The sequence below is a fragment of the Garra rufa genome, chromosome 9, assembly GCF_049309525.1.
Source record: "Garra rufa chromosome 9, GarRuf1.0, whole genome shotgun sequence".
NCBI classification, from domain to species: Eukaryota; Metazoa; Chordata; class Actinopteri; order Cypriniformes; family Cyprinidae; genus Garra; species Garra rufa.
Window position 1 is genome coordinate 32,124,881 of NC_133369.1, and position 20,955 is coordinate 32,145,835.

The 20,955-nt window shown below is 37.6% G+C and overlaps 1 protein-coding gene across 1 annotated transcript in view; it reads right to left on the bottom strand.

The window, feature by feature from the left end:
* Positions 1 to 1,834: 1,834 nt before the first annotated feature.
* The window catches only part of sntb1 (syntrophin, basic 1), a 58,658-nt gene continuing 39,537 nt past the window's right edge, over positions 1,835 to 20,955 (bottom strand). Inside the window, exons 4-7 of the mRNA XM_073846567.1 lie at positions 15,846 to 15,982; positions 9,568 to 9,764; positions 4,911 to 5,101; positions 1,835 to 2,407 (exon numbers count right to left, since the gene is read on the bottom strand). Coding sequence (XP_073702668.1) covers positions 2,315 to 2,407; positions 4,911 to 5,101; positions 9,568 to 9,764; positions 15,846 to 15,982 — 618 coding nt within the window. The 3' untranslated portion in view covers positions 1,835 to 2,314. The remainder of the gene's footprint in view (positions 2,408 to 4,910; positions 5,102 to 9,567; positions 9,765 to 15,845; positions 15,983 to 20,955) is intronic.

The window sequence follows — 20,955 nt, forward strand, 5'->3', positions numbered from 1 at the left end:
CTAAGGTAAGGCGCTCATGTCAATCAACTATCGTGGGAGCGGCCTCTGTCGGCCTCACAACGACAAGCTAAGAATGACCTGATTTTAAAAAGGGGATATTACTTTTAAAGATTACAAAAAAAAAACACTGGGTGGACTTTTATCATTGTAGGGTGGTTGTGTACACAAACTGCCAACACATTAATGTTCAAACAACATGTAAAAGTTAGTTTTGCATACGATGACCCCTTTAAAGCTGCAGTCCATAGCTTTGTTTGTGTTCAAAATTTATGAAATGAGTGCATTATGATTCCATTTTCCAAACCATGTTTTTGGCTTATACTGTTTTTATATTCTGACTATTTCAGACTTCTTCCTCAAGATGCAAATAGTGTTTATTAATCGCTAGGGCGCCAAACATTATGGACTGCAGCTTTAAATATCTGACATTATTTCAAACTCGTCCTAGACTGTTTGTCCAGTTTTTACCAAAATCGATGCAGACCATCTTCAGATGGTCCTAACAAAAAAATGATCAAAAGCATTATGATGGAACGAACCCATTCTCTAATAACATGCGAATGAATTTGACGAACAGCTCACCAAAGTTGACATCCATGTCCTGAGATTACCTGCAGTTTCAGTACAGTGCCACCTAGGTCAAAAGTTTTGAATCATTATATAATATTACTAGTGATTTTATATTTTATGATTTTTCAGCTTGGAGCTATATTTTCGTACTATTATTTATTAATTCCTACATGTGATTATTGTTCATGTGTTAACGCAAGAATAATGTGAAAATACAGCTATAGCACAGTGTTGAATAACTTTTACATTTACTAATAACACATTTGCTTAAAAACTGGTACTTGTAGCTTTGTCTATTGATTACTCAAATTGCACAAATTTATTTTACCATTAATAGTCTTGCTAAAGAATGCATAATTTTGCAACCAAGGACTAGTCTAGTAATTCCTGTGCTTATGACGCGTATGAACAGCATAATTTCACACTTCCTTTATGTTCTTTTTGGAGCTTGAAAGTTTTGGACCCCATTGAAATTTACAGTTTGGTCAGAATCATTTGTCAAAATATCTTTTATATTCTGATCAAGTTCGGAACAACATGAGGGTGAGAAAATGACAGAATTTTCATCTTAGAGTGAATTAAACTGATTCTCAGCCCCGTGACTTCTGGATCTGTCATGTGTGCTGGAATGCGGCAGGGACGGTTTCACAGATGAGACAAAGGCTGTGCCACAGGGGCCCTGCTGTCCCCAAATCCAAAGCCCCTACAATGGAGCAGTGCTCTGGGAACGCTCAGTCCCCGACAATGGACACTAATTGCTGGTAAACATAAAAACTCTCAAGTGCTCTAATTTATAATCTGACATCCAAAGTTCTTCAATGGCCTTTGTGTGTTTGCACAGTGAAGCTAAATATGACCACAGGCCAACAAGAGCAAATATGAGCCTTCACAATAGTTGTTGTGCTAGCGTGCATGCAAGCACATCACGCAAGAATGGAGAACATCCTTCTGATGAATATTAAAAACAACTACACAAATGTGACAGTGTTACTAATGATTTCTGTTTCATGTCAGAAGTTTCTACAGCAGGACTCCAGATTTTATGAGCAGGGCTTTTTGTAAAAGTCACCGAAACTCCATTTGTCTTTGGAAACAGATACAGTTCTGAAGGGGAGGGCTGACCCTGTCTCGATTTTCCCCTTTAGTCACAAAGGCCTTGTGAAAGCAGACAGTTTGTTGACATGCCTCTTTGATGACCGCCACTCTAGAACGTTCTTGTTGATTCTGCTCAGCTATCAGTGAAAGCACCAGAAACAAAACGGGATGACTGTTTTCAGGCCGTTTAACTTTCATGTGCATTAACAAGGTTTAAACTAGCCTTTCTTTAATCCACATTAGCTGCCAGACAGATGTAATTACTCAGACAGCTGTCATACAGATGGCCGCCTTCCCTCCCGTGATATAGAAGTTAATGGCATTGTAAGTGCTGAATACTCTGCAGTATTGGATTCTAAAAATTTTTTAGTTCCAATCACAAGTTAGTGTTCATTATATAGTTTGATTTTTTTTTTTTTTTTGTCTTAGAAAATCAATGTGAAATTGTGTTTCACTATAATTAATATTTCTCTGAAAAATACAGTTTATCATTTCTGAAATGTCAATAAAATCATTCAGAGGTCTGGTTTGCTACAGCGTTGATTCTGCGTCATCGCTCCTCGTTCAGTCTTGCGAGTTCCACCATGGGTTTTCCCTTCACCGTGTTGGGATAAATCACGTTACTGTTTCAGTCTTTAACAGTTCAATCTCAGGCTACCAATCCTAATCTTGCAATCTTAGCAGATAGGAAGGAGTGGAGGATAAAAACAATGGGCTTGGGACAGGAGTGCAAGTCCAGCTGCTGTGAATAGAAAAAACAAGTATTAAGCAATTAAGGGAAGTTCCTGATGTGATAAACACATGTTGAGAAAAACAATCATGATCAGACAGGTCATTCACAAGAAATTTGCAGAAATTAGCCATCTGTAAGTACAGACATGCATTATTTCCTGTTCTAAAGAATTTCACACTTTTTTATTTTGCAATGCAACTAAATTTAAAAAAAATATATCAATTCAAAGAATAATTTTAACCAGTAATACACATAACATTCATTAATTTATATTCACGTATATACAACTGCTGTTTTAACAGTAAAAACTGCAATGTTGTGAAATATTAATACAACTTTAAATAGCTATTTTATATTTGAATATTTTAAAATGTAATTTATTCTTGTGATGGCAAAGTTGAATTTTCAGCATCATTACTCCAGTCTTTAGTGTCACATGATCCTTCAGAAATCATTCTAATAGGTTGATTTGCTGCTCAAAAAAACATGCATTAATATTATCAATGCTGAAAACAGTTGTGCTGCTTGATATACGTTATATTTTCATATTGTTCACTCATTCTTTTTTTTTTGACGCGCTCAAGTTCACTGAGACCGAGACGGCAGAAAGCGCATCCTGTTTGCTTTCATTATTTTACAAAAGCACAATGTTTTGTCTTTATTGTGAGTGCACACAAATAAACGTAGAGTCTTTACAGATTCAAAAGATGTATTACTCTTATCTGTATGACCAAAAATGTATATAAGTATATAAGAGCAACACTTCAAAAAATGCTTTTCTTATTTAGATTTTTTCTTGTTTCTAGCCAAAATATATACAAATTCTTAAATTAAGGATTTTCTAGACGAATAAAAATTTTGTTTTCAGAAAAAAACAAGTCATAATAATGGGGTAAGAAAAATAATCTTGTCTTCTGTTTGAAATAAAAAAAAATTTCCTACCCCATTGGCAGATTATTTTGCTTGTTTAAGCAAAAACTCACTTAATTTTGACTTGTTTTTTTCTGAAAACAAGAAAATTATTTTTGCTTGTCTAGAAAATCTAATCTTACTTCGCAAAAAATGTTTTTCTTAAATTGTTTGTCTGTGTCTCCATCTGTCATGCAGTGAGCGTGCAACTATTCAGCTTCCACATTCTGCAGACATTTGAATAGCGCAGATTTTTCTATGTTAACATTACATTGAGCGGCCATGTAAAGTTGCTACTACATACATACAGTATTTCAGATGATAAGCCATATTTGAGGTTGATAAAAGATAGGTGATAATTGGATGTCCTGCATGATTTATTGTATTACCAGATAGACCAGCCGTTAACTATCTGTCCGTCACGGACTGCATGTTAATTTATTTACTTTTTTTCCTGCGACTAAGTGACTAATAAAATTTTGGCCGACCAAGTCTCTTCCTGTCGACTAACAGACTATTAAGGGGCAGCCCTAATATTTACCTAAATATATTTTTAACACATGAAAAATAGCACACAATAATTTAAATGACTCAGATTGATTTTCAGTTATGAATCAGTAAAGCGAATCCAAGTAAATGATAAGCAGCTAATTAATCTTTTTATACAACTCAAAGGAGACGTTCACTTCCGGAACAAAAATGTATAGATAATTTAATCACCCCCTTGTCATTCAAGATGTTCATGTCTTTCTTTCTTCGGTCGTAAAGAAATTATGTTTTTTGAGGAAAACATTTCAGGATTTTTCTCCATATAGTAGACTTCAATAGTGCCTGCAAGTTTAAACTTTCAAAATGCAGTTTAAATGCAGCTCCAAAGGGCTCTAAATGATCCCAGCCGAGGAAAGGAGGATGTCTTATCTAGCGAAAGGATTGATTATTTTCTAAAAAAAAAAAATAAAAAAATAAAAAAAAAAAGATTTATTTATATACTTTTAAACCTCAAATGCTTGTCTCGTCTAGCTCTGCTAACTCAGTACAGTTAGGGTATGTCGAAAAACTCCCATCTCATTTTCTCCTCCAACTTCAAAATCGCCCTACATCGCTTCAGAAGTACCAACCCAATGTGTACAAAGTGAACGCACAAGGAGGGTCACACACCCTTTACAAAAAAAAAAGGTAAAACAGCGATGTTGGATGATTTTGAAGTTGGAGGAGAAAATAAGATGGGAGTTCTTGAACATACCCTAACTGTCATGAACCGAAATACACAGAGCTAGACAAGACGAGCGTTTGACGTTAAAAAGTATATAAATTGTATTTATTTATATATATATTTTTTTTTATTAAACAATCGTTTCACTAGATAACACTCGTGGGCACCATAGAAGTCCACTATTAGGAGAACATTCCTGATTTTATTTTTCTTTACGACTGAAGAAAGAAATGTGAACATCTTGGATGACAAGGGGGGTGAGTAAATTATCTGTAATTTTTTGTTCTGGAAATGAACGTTTCCTTTAAATAGTAACATTTCCCTATGACAGCCTTCTCAGCATGAATGATTAATTTTGTTGGTGCTGAATGAACCTCAAATTTTACTTACAATTTCACCCTCGTTTCCACCGAAATCCAAATAAAGGATCCGTACTCCGTCGTCAGCAGACATCTTCAGCTTTTCAAACGGGTAACTGAAGAGAGGCTGTGCCACAGAGCTGTCCTCTCCATCGGCTATGACAGAGAAACCTCGCTCATAGTGAATGACCAACCGACAGTCCTGACCCTGATACATACAACCTGAAGAAAAACACAAAGAATATTCTCAATTAAATACAGCCACCATGATTACCATAAGAAATTACTTGGAGGTGTAATAACACCAGGTTAATCAGGTTAATGGGATAGTTCACCCAAAAATGAAAATTCTGTCATTAATTACTGACCCTTATGTCGTTCCAAACTTGCAAGACCTTCGTTCATCTTCAGAACACAAATTAAGATATTTTTGATTAAATCTGAGAACATTTTTATCCTTCATAGACACAACTACCACGTTCACAAGGCTCAGAAAGCTAGTGAAGACATTGATAAAATAATCAGTGGTTCAACCATGATTTTATGAAACTGCGCAAAGTAAACAAAAATAACAATTTCTTGTTGATTAAAGTACCTTGATGCTTTTAGACTTCATTAAATAACTTAATTTGTGTTCCGAAGATGAACAAAGGTCTTACGGGTTTGAAACAACATGAGGGCAAGTAATTAATGACACATATTTAATTTTTGTGTTAACTACCACCTAAAAAGCAGACATATGAAGCTAATATTAAAGCAATATTAGAATTCTTTATTATTCTTTATTATTATGTTATGATTATAAGATCTGTGAAACTGTCCAAATTGTGCTAAATACAATTACTTTTCTGAGAGGATGAAATTCTGCCCAGTTTACCGAATTATTCAGGTGGATGCTTTCACATTTCTGATATAAAGACTCAGGGAAAGTACTATAAAAATCCAAATAAAAAAATAAATTAATAAATAGTTCAAGTACTAATGGAACTGGCTTTTTGGTTGATCAATCCAAGCAAATTCCATTAAGGTGCGAATAAAATGAAAAAGGATTCCATTTGTGAGATAAATGTCCTTTGATTCGCCTGATAATTGCTACATTATTCATCACCAGTAATCTCCGCTCAATACCTCCCTAGTTTCATCAAATACATCACAGGACTCCATGTATCCAGTATCACCCCTCCGATACATTCAATTACAACTCATCAAGCACCACAGGATGTGTGGAAACCTACTGTTACAGTGTCTATTGTGAGTGTGCCAGTGATCCACTTCTGCCGTTCCCTCCATTTGCCCCAATAAAGCTCCCCGAATCTCTCTTTGACCGGGTAATTGCAAGGCTAGTGTGTTCTTTTTCACATTGTGTGTCTCTGAGAAACCCCTCGGCTCTGGCTACAGCCCAGTCCATTAAGCTGATTAGATCATCACAGCAGTGAAAAAGCATCTTCTTCTGCAATTTACCCATTAAATTGGAATTACACTGACATTAAATACTCAAACACCTATTAATTACGTACTTTGGGTGAGGGGCTCCTACAAGGGGATTTCGGACTACTGTTCCCATGTTACTTTTAACAATACTGTAACATTATCCCCAGCAGAACAGCTTGATCTTCAGGAGTGAGGGACTCTTTCCCACCAGATGGGCTTTTAGTCAGTCACAAACAGCCTCTCTTTCACCTTTTAACTACAGTAGCTTTGCAGTAACTCAGCAATTTATTGTTCCTGATGTATCTATTTAGGCATATCTTTACTTTTTAGTCAGTACACAAGGTGCTTTACCATGCATAAACATTAAAGTACATCTGAACAAAACAAGAAAACCAAACAATATGCGCTACAGATACTGCACTATATAAACAGAACTACAACATTGTTGCTGTATTGGGCTGCTCACATGAAAAAAGAAAGTGGAAAGCACCACAAATGTTATTTTTAATTATTTTAACAGCAAAAAATACACAAAGCATTTAACAACTACTAACCATCTTTTACAGTTGAGGTCAAACGTTTACATCCCCCTTTCAGAATCTGCAAAATGTTCATTATTTTGCCAAAATAAGAGGGACCATACAAAATGCATGTTATTGTTTATTTGGTACTGACCTGAATAAGACATTTTACATAAAAGATGTTTACATGTAGTCCACAAGAAAACATAGTTGAATTTATAAAAAAGACCCCGTTCAAAAGTTTACATACCCTTGATTCTTAATACTGTGTTCTTACCTGAATGATCCACAGCTGTTTTATTTTTTGGTTTTGTTTATTGATAGTTGTTCATGAGTGCCTTGTTTGTCCTGAACAGTTAAACTGTCAGCTGTTGTTTAGAAAAATCCTTTAGGTCTCACAAATTCTTTGGCTTTCCAGCATTTTTGTGTATTTGAACCCTTTCCAACAATGATTGAGATTTTGAGATCCATCTTTTCACACTGAGGACAGCTGAGGGACTCATATGCATTTATTACAGAATGTTCAAACACTCACTGATGCTTCAAAATGAAACACAATGCATTAAAAGCTGGGGGTGAAAACTTTTGAACAGAATGCAGATGTGTACATTTTTCTTACTTTTGCCTAAATATTATACTTCATTTAGTACTGAAGATAGTTACATGTTTCCCAGAAGACAAAATAAGTTAAATTTACCCTGATTTTCAAATTCAAAAAGTGTTCAGGTCAGTACTAAATAAACAATAACATGCATTTAGTATGATCCCTTTTATTTCAGTAAAAAATAAATAAAATTAGGCAGATTAAGCAAGGGGGATGTAAACTTTTGATCTCAATTGTATACTCATCCACACAAGAGTTCAACCTAAATCTATAATAATAAACTGTATTTCATACTCATTTGGCCTTAGGTTTGTTTCTAATCATTTTTTGTGACTATTTTTATCATCACAGACTGAAACAGGATTAAAGTCTTGTGGCCAGCAATAAAAAACAAAACAAAACAATATATGACGTCACAAAAAGCCACAAAATGAGAACTAAGAAAAATCTTTGGAGACTCAAATTCTCTGAACAGATTATAAGATTAGACTAAACACAGGTAATAGAGCATCAGCTGCCAAACGGGCCTTTCCCATAAAATCCCAAATGTGGAGCAGCTCCAAGATTCTGACGCAAACAGGATCTTTTTAAAGGAACAAATGTCAAATCCAGTCTAACGTGTTCAAAGTGGTCTGGTTTGTTTTGAGAGGATCTGCATCTGTTGCTCTTTCCTACAAACTCAAAGTAATTATCTTCTCCCAAATGTATTAATTAGAGACTGACGTGTTATAACAAGGTCAGGCTATTTTTATTGTTTCTTTTAGAAGTTTTCTCACAGCACTGTTAACATGCTTAACTCATGACAATGAAATCAACATTAATCACTGTTCAGTTTAATCTCGGCCTACTTGCTGTTCCAGCTTTGTAGGTTAAGTAGAAATTATCACAAAGCCTGATCTCAGAATAGTGCAAATATCTGACAGAAGGGGAAAACCACAAAATGTCCAAATAAGGCGCGGTGATCTCCTGGGGCTCACATGCAGTTCAGCGACGGCAGATACATTTCCTATCAGTCCAGGCTCAGGGACTGCCTGAGAGCTTCAATTCCCAGAATGCTTTGCTCGGTGCCCCTCGCCTGCTGCATTGAGACCACACAGGAACTCTGCCATGGCATTCCATTCTAAAAATACTCTTTACTTAAACGACTTCAGTATGAATAACGCACATCCAAAACTCAGAAATATTGTAGTGCAGCACAGAACTTTTCTGAACTCACAGTACAGTTGAAACCATGAACCGCAACCTCAGACAGCAAAGATGCATTTATCTTTGCAGTAAAATTGACGACTTTGAAAACAAAGTACCGAAATCGGCACGAAAGTGTTTACACGTTACAAGTTCTCTTGTTCAAAATAGTTACAATTTACAGAAACATTCTTGGTAACTTTTAGCCATGTTTCATAACTATCTTTTATATAGTTTTATAAAACTTATTTTATAAAAGTTATTTTACAAATCATAAAAGTTATGAAAATTATAAAAAAAAAAAATACAAAAAAGCAAAAAAAAATAAATAAAAAAAAATATCATCTATCTATCTATCCATCTATCTATCTGGATTGTTTTTTAAGAGTGACTTTTTAGAATTAGTAACGGAGGCTTGGGCTCAGCTGTTAAACTGTAAACTTGAGATTAATGGAAGAAGTCTGCACAAAAGACCTTTTTTTTTTTAAAGATACTCCGTTGTTGTTCATAATGTATTTACACACTCATGCTGTCGAACTGTTGTATAAACGCAATATCACACTCGTAGCAGTGCAATATAGCTGTATATTGGCACGCTGTGATTACCTGTGGCATTTTTTTTAAATTAACCTAGTAAATAAACTACAGATAATTCTGGTAAATTATTTCAGACTTGAAGATCCATAGTCCATAAAGATGTAGTTTTATTTTAAAACCTTGTTTTTTTAATGCTAGAATTGTTCCTTCACTTAAAAAAAAATAAAGTTCTTTATTGGCATCTGTGGTTCTATAAAGAGGTTCCATGAAAGGTTCTTTGGGGATCCAAATATGGTTCTTTTATGAAATCAATGTGAAGACCCCTTTTGGAGCCTTTTTTTTTTAAAGAGTGTTGGTGTGAACAGGCCATAAGGCCTGTGAAAAGAGCAAGAGGTAAGATCTGTACTCACTGGTAGTGACTTCTTTAATCATCTCAGCAGCTGCGTGGCAGCCAGTGACTATGTGTCTGGTCCAGAGCGACAGGTCCTTGCAGGTCTCAGCCCTGAAAAGGTGGGCTTCGATACCCAATCTGGTTCCCGTCCGTGTAGCAAAGCACAACTCGCCACCAGGCTGTGGCGAACCCTTATCTGGACCAGAATGCACCAGTCTACGATCAAAAATACAGGATAAGTACACCATGGAAATCACTTACGAAAAATAACAAACAAAATGTGTTTTGAATACTGTGGAATTCTTGGACTATTTTATCACTGTCTTTGCTACCTTTCTGGGCCTTGAACATGTCAGCTGTGTTGCTGTTATGCTGTTATGATAAAAATATCTTAATTTGTGTTTTAAAGATGAACGAAGGTCTTACGGTTTGAAACGACATGAGGGTGAGTAATTAATAACGTGCAACGGTCCGGTTCCGATTGTAAAATTCCCATTCGTTTTCTCCATAGAAGAACTGATTTTAAATGACTAATAAACTGTTAAAGCCAGACTTACTGTGAGGTTCAAGCTTAATCGATTGTATATGGTTTTGTTGAAGCCGTTAGCCCACTTTATTTCCTTTTTTTTTTTTTTTTTTTTTATAAATAATCATGTTTAACAGTGGAATTCCTGGTAAACAACTACATTATCCATGATAATTTAAAGAAATGTCCAACAATCAGATAACTGAAACAAGCTAATATGTGAAACAATATGTGAAACAAGCTAATACCCTAGACCAGTGTTTCTCAACTGGTGGGAACATTTTCAGTGGGTTGCGGAGTGTGTGGTCAAAAAAACAACAAAAGTTTAATTTAACTTTTTTGCTTATACCTGACTTTTATTTTGAAATGCATGCGCGACAACCGTAGAAACACAATGATGATCCGTGGATAAGCGATCCCTTTGGAATCGACATGGGAAGCGTCACGTTGCCGAGCAACGAAGAGAATCAGCTGGTGGAGCTGTCATGTGATAAGACGCTGAAAAAGAAATTCATTGAAGTAAGCCTCTCCTAGTTTTGGTGCCACGAAGTGCTTTCTGAGTATCCGTCCCTTGCCACTCGTGCGATCAAATCCATCCTACCATTCAGCACCACGTATTTGTGTGAAAGTGGCTTCTCTTCCTTGGTGCAGTTTAAGTCAACGCAAAGGAACAGGTTGGACATAGAGCACGATCTTCGGGTAGTACTGTCTACCATCACCCCAGACTTTGAAACTCTTATCAGGAGTAAAGCACATCCTCAGTTATCTCATTAGCTTCCCAAATTACTGTGAAACAGATGTTTATAATTGCTGTCATATTAGATGTAAAAATGGTTATGATTATTTTAATCATTTTACTGTAATTTGCTGGTTTGTTCTGTTCAACAGGATCAGTGTTAATGTTTTATTAACAGTTCAGTTTAGTTCATGGTAACTGAACCTTTCCTTACCCTAACCACTGTTTACAGTATTTGTCATTTTTACTTTGTAATATTTCTATAATTTGATACATTTTGTTAAATGACAGCAATAAAATATTGTTTATTTGTAAGTCTTGGTGATTTTCTTATGATTTATCTGTCACTACTTGTGTATGTTAACAAATAAATACAAATTAATTATAATTCCTAAAATTATATTATACTTCCTAAAAATTTGGGTCGCGGCTTGATGACCATGTAAAAATGTGGGTCCCATGGCCAAACCAGTTGAGAACCACTGCCCTAGACCACAAAACCAGTCTTAAGTAACACAGGTATATTTGTAGCAATAGCCAAAAATAAATTTTATGCGTCAAAATTATCAATTTTAAAAATCATTAGGGTATTAAGTAAAGATCATATTCTATAAAGATATTCTGTAAATTTTCTACTGTAAATATATCAAAATGTAATTTTTGATTAGTAATATGCATGGCTAAGAACTTCATTTGGACAACTTTAAAGGCAATTTTTTTCAATATTTAGATTTTTTTTTTGCACCCCCAGATTCCAGATTTTCAAGTTGTAGTTGTATCTCGGTCAAATATTGTCCTATCCTAACAAACCATACATTAATGGAAAGCTTATTTATTCAGCTTTTAATTTCATTGTGACTGGGTTTGTGGTCCAGGTTCATGGTTGAGTTTTGCAATAAACAATATTTGAATTTTATAGTTAATCAGTAAATTTTTTCAAATATTTTTAACATTTGTATGCTTTTGAGTATTAAATGTCTTTAACACTTGAGCCAAAGTTAGTGTTGCAATAAAGGATACGCATGAATAAGGCATCCAGACATCTGTCTGAATATAAAAATAACCATAACAACCCATGACTTAAGTGACAAGCTGAAGTAATCAAAAACAAAATTTGTTTTGCCAGTAACAGAAGGAAGGTTTGCTGCATTGCACATATGTCACCAATTACATTCCAGAAAGTTGATGTAATGAGTCATGTTACCTTTGCCATGCACTTATGCTATAGAAACTGTTGTATTGTTTTTGCTGTGGGGATTCTCTGTGATTGGTTTGAGGTTTTTCCAGCCACAATAAAAGCATATTCAAAGGCATTCTCTGAAGTCTGGTTACTGCTGTGGAGCAGGTTAGTGGAACAGAAGAGATCTTAGTCCAAAGTAATAGTGTTCAAAAGGGGCGAAACATGGTCTGACTCAGTAAGGAAATAGGCTCATTCTCCAACTCCCCCCGAGTTAATAAGTTGAGTTTTACCGTTTTGAAATCCATTCAGCCCTTCTCCTGTTCTGGCGATATCACTTTTAGCATAGCTTAGCATAAAACATTGAATCCTATTAGGCCAGTAGCATCGCGTTCAAAAATGACCAACGAGTTTCGATATTTGTCCTATTTAAAACTTGACTCTTCTGTAGTTATATCGTGTACTAAGACCAGCGGAAATGTAAAGCTGCGGTTTTCTAGGCCGATAGGATTAGGAACTACACTCCCATTCCGGCGTAACAGTCAAGGAAGTTTGCTGCCGTAATATGACCGAAGCAGGCGCATTAATATCACACAGCACATGTTGAAATTCTTATTTCCGTCAACATATCCAACGTGACCAACTGCATGCACAGGCAGCGTTCCTCGCCAAGGAGACATTTGTGAGAGACGATTTAGAAGATATTTACTTTGGTGCAGATCCTGAACCGTATCAATTTGAACCAGAATTCACTGAAGCTGAGGTTTTGGAACGAGAAAGACAAGAAAGCGTGTCTGAACTGCCTGGGACAGAAGGGATGAGGAGAGCAGATTCGAGCTGGTGGGGCTTGCCAACCCATGCTGACTGAAAGTGAGTGCCTGTGTTGTCGCGAGTGGGACCAGGTATTGCCATCGATGGCAAGGGTCAATCTACCTGATGAGGAAGTGGTATGTGTCGCAACATCCGAGGACTTGGATGCAATGGTGCATCTTGCAGTAGTAGATTTTTTTTTTTTCCGGTTTGACAAAATAAACTGGAAAAAACGTCACACGCCGAGTGGACCTAATGGCCAGCTGTCGCAAGAGTAAGTTATTCCTGCAACCACTACAATATATAATACAAAGATTTTGAATGCATACTGTCAGTTTGCATTTTCAGGTTTATATTCATGATGTACACTTTTACTCAAAACTCACTTTAAAACACCACCGACTGTTCGCAATAACTTTCTTTTGCAATCACACATGGAATTTGGTCATAAAAAATACTAAGCCAACTGTTCGCCCAAACCTAGTCGTCAGGGGTTGCATTTCACAGGTAACGTTAGCCAACAATAGCAATTAGTCATGTTACACTTATAGCCATGGGCGATGCTCCTCGTTGTCCTGTCTGTACTCTGAAGATTGTTGGGATGGCCGTGTCCTTTAGACGCTGTGCTGCTGTAGTACCGGTAAAACTGTCCAAATAGTCATCCGGTTCAAAATGCTCGAAGCAAACACGCCATTTCTTGATCGTTTGTAACGGTGTTTTGAGATCTATGTTCAGAGCAGCCAGCCATTGATTCATTAGTCGGAATTGCTTTTTTTTTTTTCGTGAGAATTCTATGAAAGATGGTAGTAGAGTACGTCTTCGACTTACTATCACAGCCCCTTACAATGCACATAACCATAGCTAATCACACACAGGTCTCCAGCCACTAACAATTTACCAGCTGCAACTCTGACAGCTGCAACAACCGGAATTACACAAACTTAGTGCCGGCCATATTGGAAGTTACCTAGCTGGGATCTAATTTCAGGCGCTGTGTGATATTAATGCGCCTGCTTCGGCCATGTTACGGCAGCAAACTTCCTTGACTGTTACGCCGGAATGGGAGTGTAGTTCCTAATCTTATCGTCCTAGAAAACCGCAGTTTTACATTTCCGCTGGTCTTAGTACACGATATAACTACAGAAGAGTCAAGTTTTAAATAGGACAAATATCGAAACTCGTTGGTCATTTTTGAACGCGATGCTACTGGTCTAATAGGATTCAATGATTTATGCTAAGCTATGCTAAAAGTGATATCGCCAAAACAGGAGAACGGCTGAATGGATTTCAAAACGGTAAAACTCAACTTATTAACTCGGGGGGGGGGGGGGGGGGGATGAGCCTATTTCCAAAAAAAGTGGAGTGTTCCTTTAAAGGATTAGTTTACCTCCAGAATAAAATTTAGTCACCCCTATGCCATCCATGATATTGTCTTTTGTTATTCAGTCGAAAACAATTAAGGTTTTTAATGAAAACATTTCAGGATTTTTCTCCATATAATGGACTTCAATGGTGGCCAACAGGTGAAGGTCCAAACTGCCGTTTCCATGCAGCTTCAAAGGGCTCTACATGATCCCAGACAAGAAATAAAGTTCTTATCTAGCGAAACGACCGTTATTTTTTCTTACAAATACATTACATACAAAAACATTTACTTTTTAACAAATGCTCATTTTGCACTAGCTCTTCAATGTGTGTCTACGACTTTACGCATTAGATAATTCACTTTGTAAACACTGGGTCGGTACTTCCGCCTACGTCATGCGTGACCTTTCCAACGTGACTACATAAGTTACGGACGCAAGAGCTAGTGTAAGACAAGCATTTGTGGTTAGAAAGTATATACAGTTTTATATTTTTTAGAAAATGTCTGATCATAATCGCTAGATAAGACTTTTATTCCTTGCCTGGGATTGTGTAGAGCCGTTTGAAGCTACATTAAAACTGCAATTTGGACCTTCAACTAGGGATGCACCGATCCTTATCGGCCGATCACTTGCGCGTTTTGTCAGTAAAGCCGGTTCTGTAATCAGTGGTAAATGCCATCAGGTGCGTGATTTCACGTTGAGCCGTATATACTACACCAGCCGTTGTTCACTGACGAGCTGCACACATTCACACTGATAATAAACATTGATTTGCGCAGCTCGTCGGTAAACAACGGCTGTGTGTAGTATATACGGCTCAACGTGAAATCACGCACCTGATGGCATTTACCGCTGATTACAGAACCGGCTTTACTGACAAAACGCGCAAGAATGATCGGCCGATAAGGATCGGTGCATCCCTACCTTCAACCCATTGATCCCCATTGAAGTCCACTATATGGAGATAAATTCTGGAATGTTTTCCTCAAAAACCTTAGTTTCCATTCAACTGAAGAAAGAAAGACATGAACATCCTGGATGACATTATTAATCCAGAGTTAATAATCAGGAAATTGTAATTCAGGTGTAAACTAATCCTGTTACTAATACTAATACTAGAACTACTACTTTTGCTTTCTATATTACTGGCATTGGATTGGGTCCAATGAGTTTTTACTATTGGCAGGGCTGCCTGGCTTGACAGAAACTTGATTTCAAAGAGGAAGTCAAGCCAAAATAAGTTTCAAAAAGTTTTCTAAAAAGAATGGCAATACTTTCTGCCATTTTGGACAATCTTAGGGTCAACAAACCATTAGAACATGCCAACTGAGCCTGTGATAACTGCCCTATCAGCCCTGGAGTGAGATCTGGGCTCCAGTCCAGTTCAACTTGGACTTCAAAACTATCCCTTGTAGTAATAGCTGCCACCTCATACAGCTTCAACAGGCCTTTAATAGCTGTAATGCTTTTGTACTGTGTCTTTCCAACTGGCTGCAGTTGTGTATTTTAGTTCCCAATTGGTCATCACTGCCAAATGGCATGCAAAATTGTGTGTGTGTTTGCACGTGTGTGCACAGAGGCATGTGTTAAACAGAAGGGTGTGCAGGTGCATGTACCTTGATTGTTTTTTCCAAAGGTGTGTTTGTATGAACGAGCATTAACGCTGTGTATGAGTGTGTACCGTGTGGCGAGCAGAGGGTAGGTGTGTGTCGGGCTGAGCCAGTGTTCTCTCATGCGTGGCATACTGTCAAACAGCAGCAGGTCCTTCTCTGTCAACATCACAAGAACCGGCTTCCAGCACTGTCTTTCGCTTTCCGTCTGAAACACACACATACACACATCATGAGTAACTTGCATATGGCCATTCAGGTACCGTATAATTACATTTTGTCTTAATTTTCTGTGTCTACCCATATTAAAGCATTGTCAAGTGCAAATGTGAAGTCTTTTGTTCATCTGAGAGACTTATTAATCAACATTGTCAAAGTGGTAAACCTCTCAGGGGTGTGTCTCTTTCAAGACCACTTCCTGGGATTAACCAAGGCAACTCCAAATACTTTCAGAACAAAGTAAAACTTCAAAACCATTTAGACTCTTCAACTTTTACTGATGTATCAGCAAAACAAGCACTTAAGTCCAGAGGTAAATGTTTGTGATGTGATCTGATATGCATATTTTATACTAATGGGAGGAATGTGAAACCATATGCAACTTTCAGATGATCTCAAAAAATGTTAAGACATGTTTAAAGCAGATCAAGGCAAGAGCTTAGTCAGCAACCATGTCATCAATTTGGAATGAACTCTACTTACTGTCTTAATGCAAGTTCCTGTTTCTCATGTATAAAACTTGCCTTAAATTAAGTAGACACATACACACACAGACAGTTCTTAGATATATAAGACCTAATTAAGTTAATTTGATGTATCCCAGTTATGGCAAGATTCGTTCCCCAAACCTATCCCCTTAAAAAAGCCATACGTGGTGCTTACAGTGGTGCCTTTTTATCATGCATAAACTCATCAGCATATAATTTACATAGACAAAGTTCAGTGTTGTTTTGTATTAAGAAGTCCCCAAACCAAAATAAATTTACCAGAGTAGCAAAACAATACGTCATTTTTTAAAAGCCAGTTTACTATTTTAGCCTCACTGGGAAAAACACAAAAACAGCTGCAAGCAGTGATTACCAGGATTCAAGCGCTTTAAGGCATTTAAGCACAGATGCAAACATACATTATGTAGCAAGCCTTTTTTTTTTTTTTTGCAACGTTATGACTGTTATAGCGCCAGCTGTGGTCCAATCTCCTTAAAATTTGCATGCTTGTATAGAATCACATGTGCTCATCAGGTTTTGTTAAGTTTTGAGTTTTTATTTAGGCTTTATAGGATTTGGGTAAATTCGGACAGGCCTCTTTTCTAAACAACCACATTATAGCTTCCCAAAGTCTAAATTTCAGACCTAGAGATTCCAGAGAATTGTACTGCAGTGTTTTTTTTCCAAATTGAGCGAAAAACCTACAGTAGGACTAGTTTGCAAAAGTAGGTTATTGACATCTTCTCAATAATTTAACAAACTATTTGATTGACAGCAGTGGTTCTAGAGCGCAAAGTTGTCCGGAATGAGGAGTTGTGAATACACAATCGTTTACACCCTTGACAAATGCAATATCATCCCAAGTTCTGGCCAAGCTCTGCGATTTTTGTCCTGCGACCTCAGATTGAGCTCATACATAAGCGTTTTGAGTTTGGCGGAGATATCTCATTCCGTTTAGGAGTTATAGGCATTTTACTAAAAGTAAAATCAAACGTTTTGGCGTTCCTTTGTGATGGTGAGTCAAAAATTAGATTTTTTTTTTTATCTTTATTGATATTCGCTCTCCAGAGAATCTTTCTGCACTGGTCTGGTTCTGATTGGGTGATTGGTTTTGTTCGACGTGAGCCAAGAATTCCAACAACATAAGACACCTGAGTCTGCGACTGACAGTTTAGAAGTTATGAGCGTTTTTATAATTTTGATTGCTGTAGCTCCCCCGTCAGGCCGATTGGGGCGAGCCTTGGTTATGTTGTAGGCAATGTGAGTAGTACAATACCTTAAAGTTTCAAGTCTCTGCGACTTATGGTTTGGTCTGCACGATTAGTTTTACGCGGAGATCGCTGATCTGTGACCATTCTAACAATTACCATCCATCCATCCATCCACACACACACACACACACACACACACACACACACACGTATGTATATATACATATATACACACACACATATATATGTATATATATGTATGTATGTGTGTGTGTGTGTGTGTGTGTGTGTGTATATATATATATATATATATATATATTCTGTCAGGAAGTGAGAATGAATTTGTGTTACCAATTTGGAATGTTGCATGATCAGTTCTGCCTGTTTTCAGAGTTTAGGCTCATTTAGACAGACCTGCTTTTTATTATTTGAACTTGAAATGATATCAATAAACAGCAAGTAAATCAAAAAACAAGACATGAAGTGCATTATTATGATAAAAACATTGGCAATATATTGATATGATTGCATCAGCACACCCCTGTCTTGCTGTGAACAATTAATTTGTGCAGGTTAGATTCCACAGAAAAACAAATGTTGGTCCTCATCATCTTTAATGAAAGTATAATAACTTGCTTTGCATCTGACTTTCCGTTCCGGATGACTTCACAAATCCCTTTTACTTTCAACCACTCCCCTCTAACCACCATTCTGTTGTGAAACACCCACTTAACATGATCCAATCAATTCCAGATGGATAAAATCAAGTCCCACTCAACATTCTTTTCCTTACTGAATATTGAGTTTCACTCTGAAATCTTTGAAAGCCAGTTTCCACACAGAATAAAAAATAAATAAAAATTTAAGAGGTTTTTGCAGCTTTTCCTCACACAATTCGCTTTCATCGCAAATCTGAGTTTATATCTTGCAATTTATATCTTTTTTTACCTCAGAATTTTCCACAACAGAATAAAAACATTTTATCTTACACATTACTTTTTAATCTAACAAGTCAGATATTTGAGAGTTCTAAGTTTACATCTCACAAGTCTGTATGTCTAAATTGCAAGAAAAAGGTAATATTGTTAAATATAAACTTAGAATTGTGAAATAAAAAGTCACAATTACCTTTTTTTCAAGTTTCCACAGAAAGCTTCCATCTTATTGGGGTTATGAATGATGTTATACATTGAATTTAAAGAGCAGGTTGTATGTTTTTTTTAAAAGTGTCCTAATGTTGTGTTGGAGTCCCTCTACAACATTTTTAAATGCATCTAAGGTCAGAAAACATCGTAATCTTCTCAACATTTACACAGAGTCGTTTGTCAATGATTTCGAAACAGCTTTGAGCGTAATGTCTGTAAAACCCTCCCTTCCATAAACCTACTCTGCTCTGATTGGTCAGCTGGCCAAAAAAAAAGCGCTACCATCTGTGTTGCCAAGTCTGTGGTTGTTTTTGATGTCCGTGGGTTGAAGCAACCCTAATAACATCATATTTACCCCCTGGAATGTGAAATAACCAGGAGAAACTCGACAAAAAGTGTGTATTTTACACCCTGGAACGCAGTTGGGCTAGTTTTGAGTAGCAATTGGGCGGGTTTTGTTGTGAAAACCTGATGCACCTTTACATAAAATGTACTCGGTTACTTTCGTAACGAGTACTGCGTCTAAAAGACGCTTTGGGGAAAACTCCTTTTTCTCCGAGACTGAAGCATTTCAAATAAGGCAGTGTTACTGCACGGCCATTGGTTTGTGCAGTGAGTAAAAAACGAACCTATGGCTCGGCAGCGGAGCTAAATTCCGCCAGAATAGGCGGAGTAACTGGCTATATAAGCGCGCGTTTCGCCATAGGATCTCAGGTTACATAGCACGGCCAGCAACGCAGTACTCGTTCCGTATCTCAGGGAACCGAGGTTACGAAAGTAACCGAGTACGTTCCCTCTCGATACTTCACTCGTACTGCGTCTGAAAGACACTTTGGGGAACCAGTACAATCCCGCCGTAGCTATGGTAGAGGAACGACTAATAATGGCCCTAGCACCTAGGGGCTAGTCAGGGTCATCCTATTCAATCGGGAAACACAATAAACGACCGTTCCAGGGAGATAATACAGTTTGGAGCTCGCAAGAGGGCCAAGACATATATCATATAACTAAATACTGGTTAAATGGTTATCCATTTATGCAGAAAAAATCCGAGCCTGTAAAGTCGGAACATCCAGATTATAAAATCTAGCAAATGTGGACGGCGAGGCCCAGCCAGCCGGTGCACAAATTTCTGCAATAGAAACTCCACTGGACCAGGCCCAGGACGAGGAAATGCCTCTAGTCGAGTGGGCTCTAACTCCCATGGGGCATTGCAGACCCAAAGAAGAGTATGCCAGCATGATAGCTTCTACTATCCATTTGGATAACCTCTGTTTCGTAACCGAAGACCCTTTGGTGCGGCCACCGAAACATACAAACAGCTGCTCCGACTGTCTGAAGGAAGCAGATCTCTCCACATAGCTCCTCAATGCTCTAACAGGACAAAGAGGGTTGAAGTCTTGGTCTTGCTCCGAGGGAGGAAGCGCCAACAGAGTGATAACTTGATCTCTGAAAGGGGTCGAGAGACACTTTGGTATATAACCAAGCCTTGGCTTCAGGATGACTTTGGAGTCATTACGCCTGAATTCCAGGCATACAGGGTTCACTGAGAGAGCCTGTAGGTCACCCATGCATTTTACTGATGCCAATGCCAAAAGCAGGGCGGTTTTCAACGTTAGAGGGCAAAGGTCAATGGACAGCAGCGGCTCAAATGGGGGGCTCTTAAGAGCTCCTAGTGCTGTGGAAAGGTCCCAGGAAGGGACTGTGATGGGGCGAGGCGGATTGAGCCGACATGCACCCTTCAAAAACGAACAACTAGATTGTTCTTTCCCACAGACTGGCCATCCATAAGGATGTAGAATGCCGCAATGGCTGCCACATAGACTTTGAGCGTGGAAGGAGATCGTCCCTTATCCAACAGCTCCTGAAGGAAAGACAATATCACTGATATGTCACACAAGTTCGGGTCTGCACCGCGGGTGGAACACCAAGCGGAAAAGACAGACCATTTAAGGTCATAGAGCCATCTTGTAGACGGTGCTCTAGCCTGAGAAATAGTGCTTAAGACATTCTCAGGAAGGTGTCCAGGCTCCCGTCGAGAGGCCATAAGTGCAGCGCCCACAATTCCGGTTGAGGGTGCCATAACGTTTTGTTTGCTTGTGTTAAGAGATCTCGTCT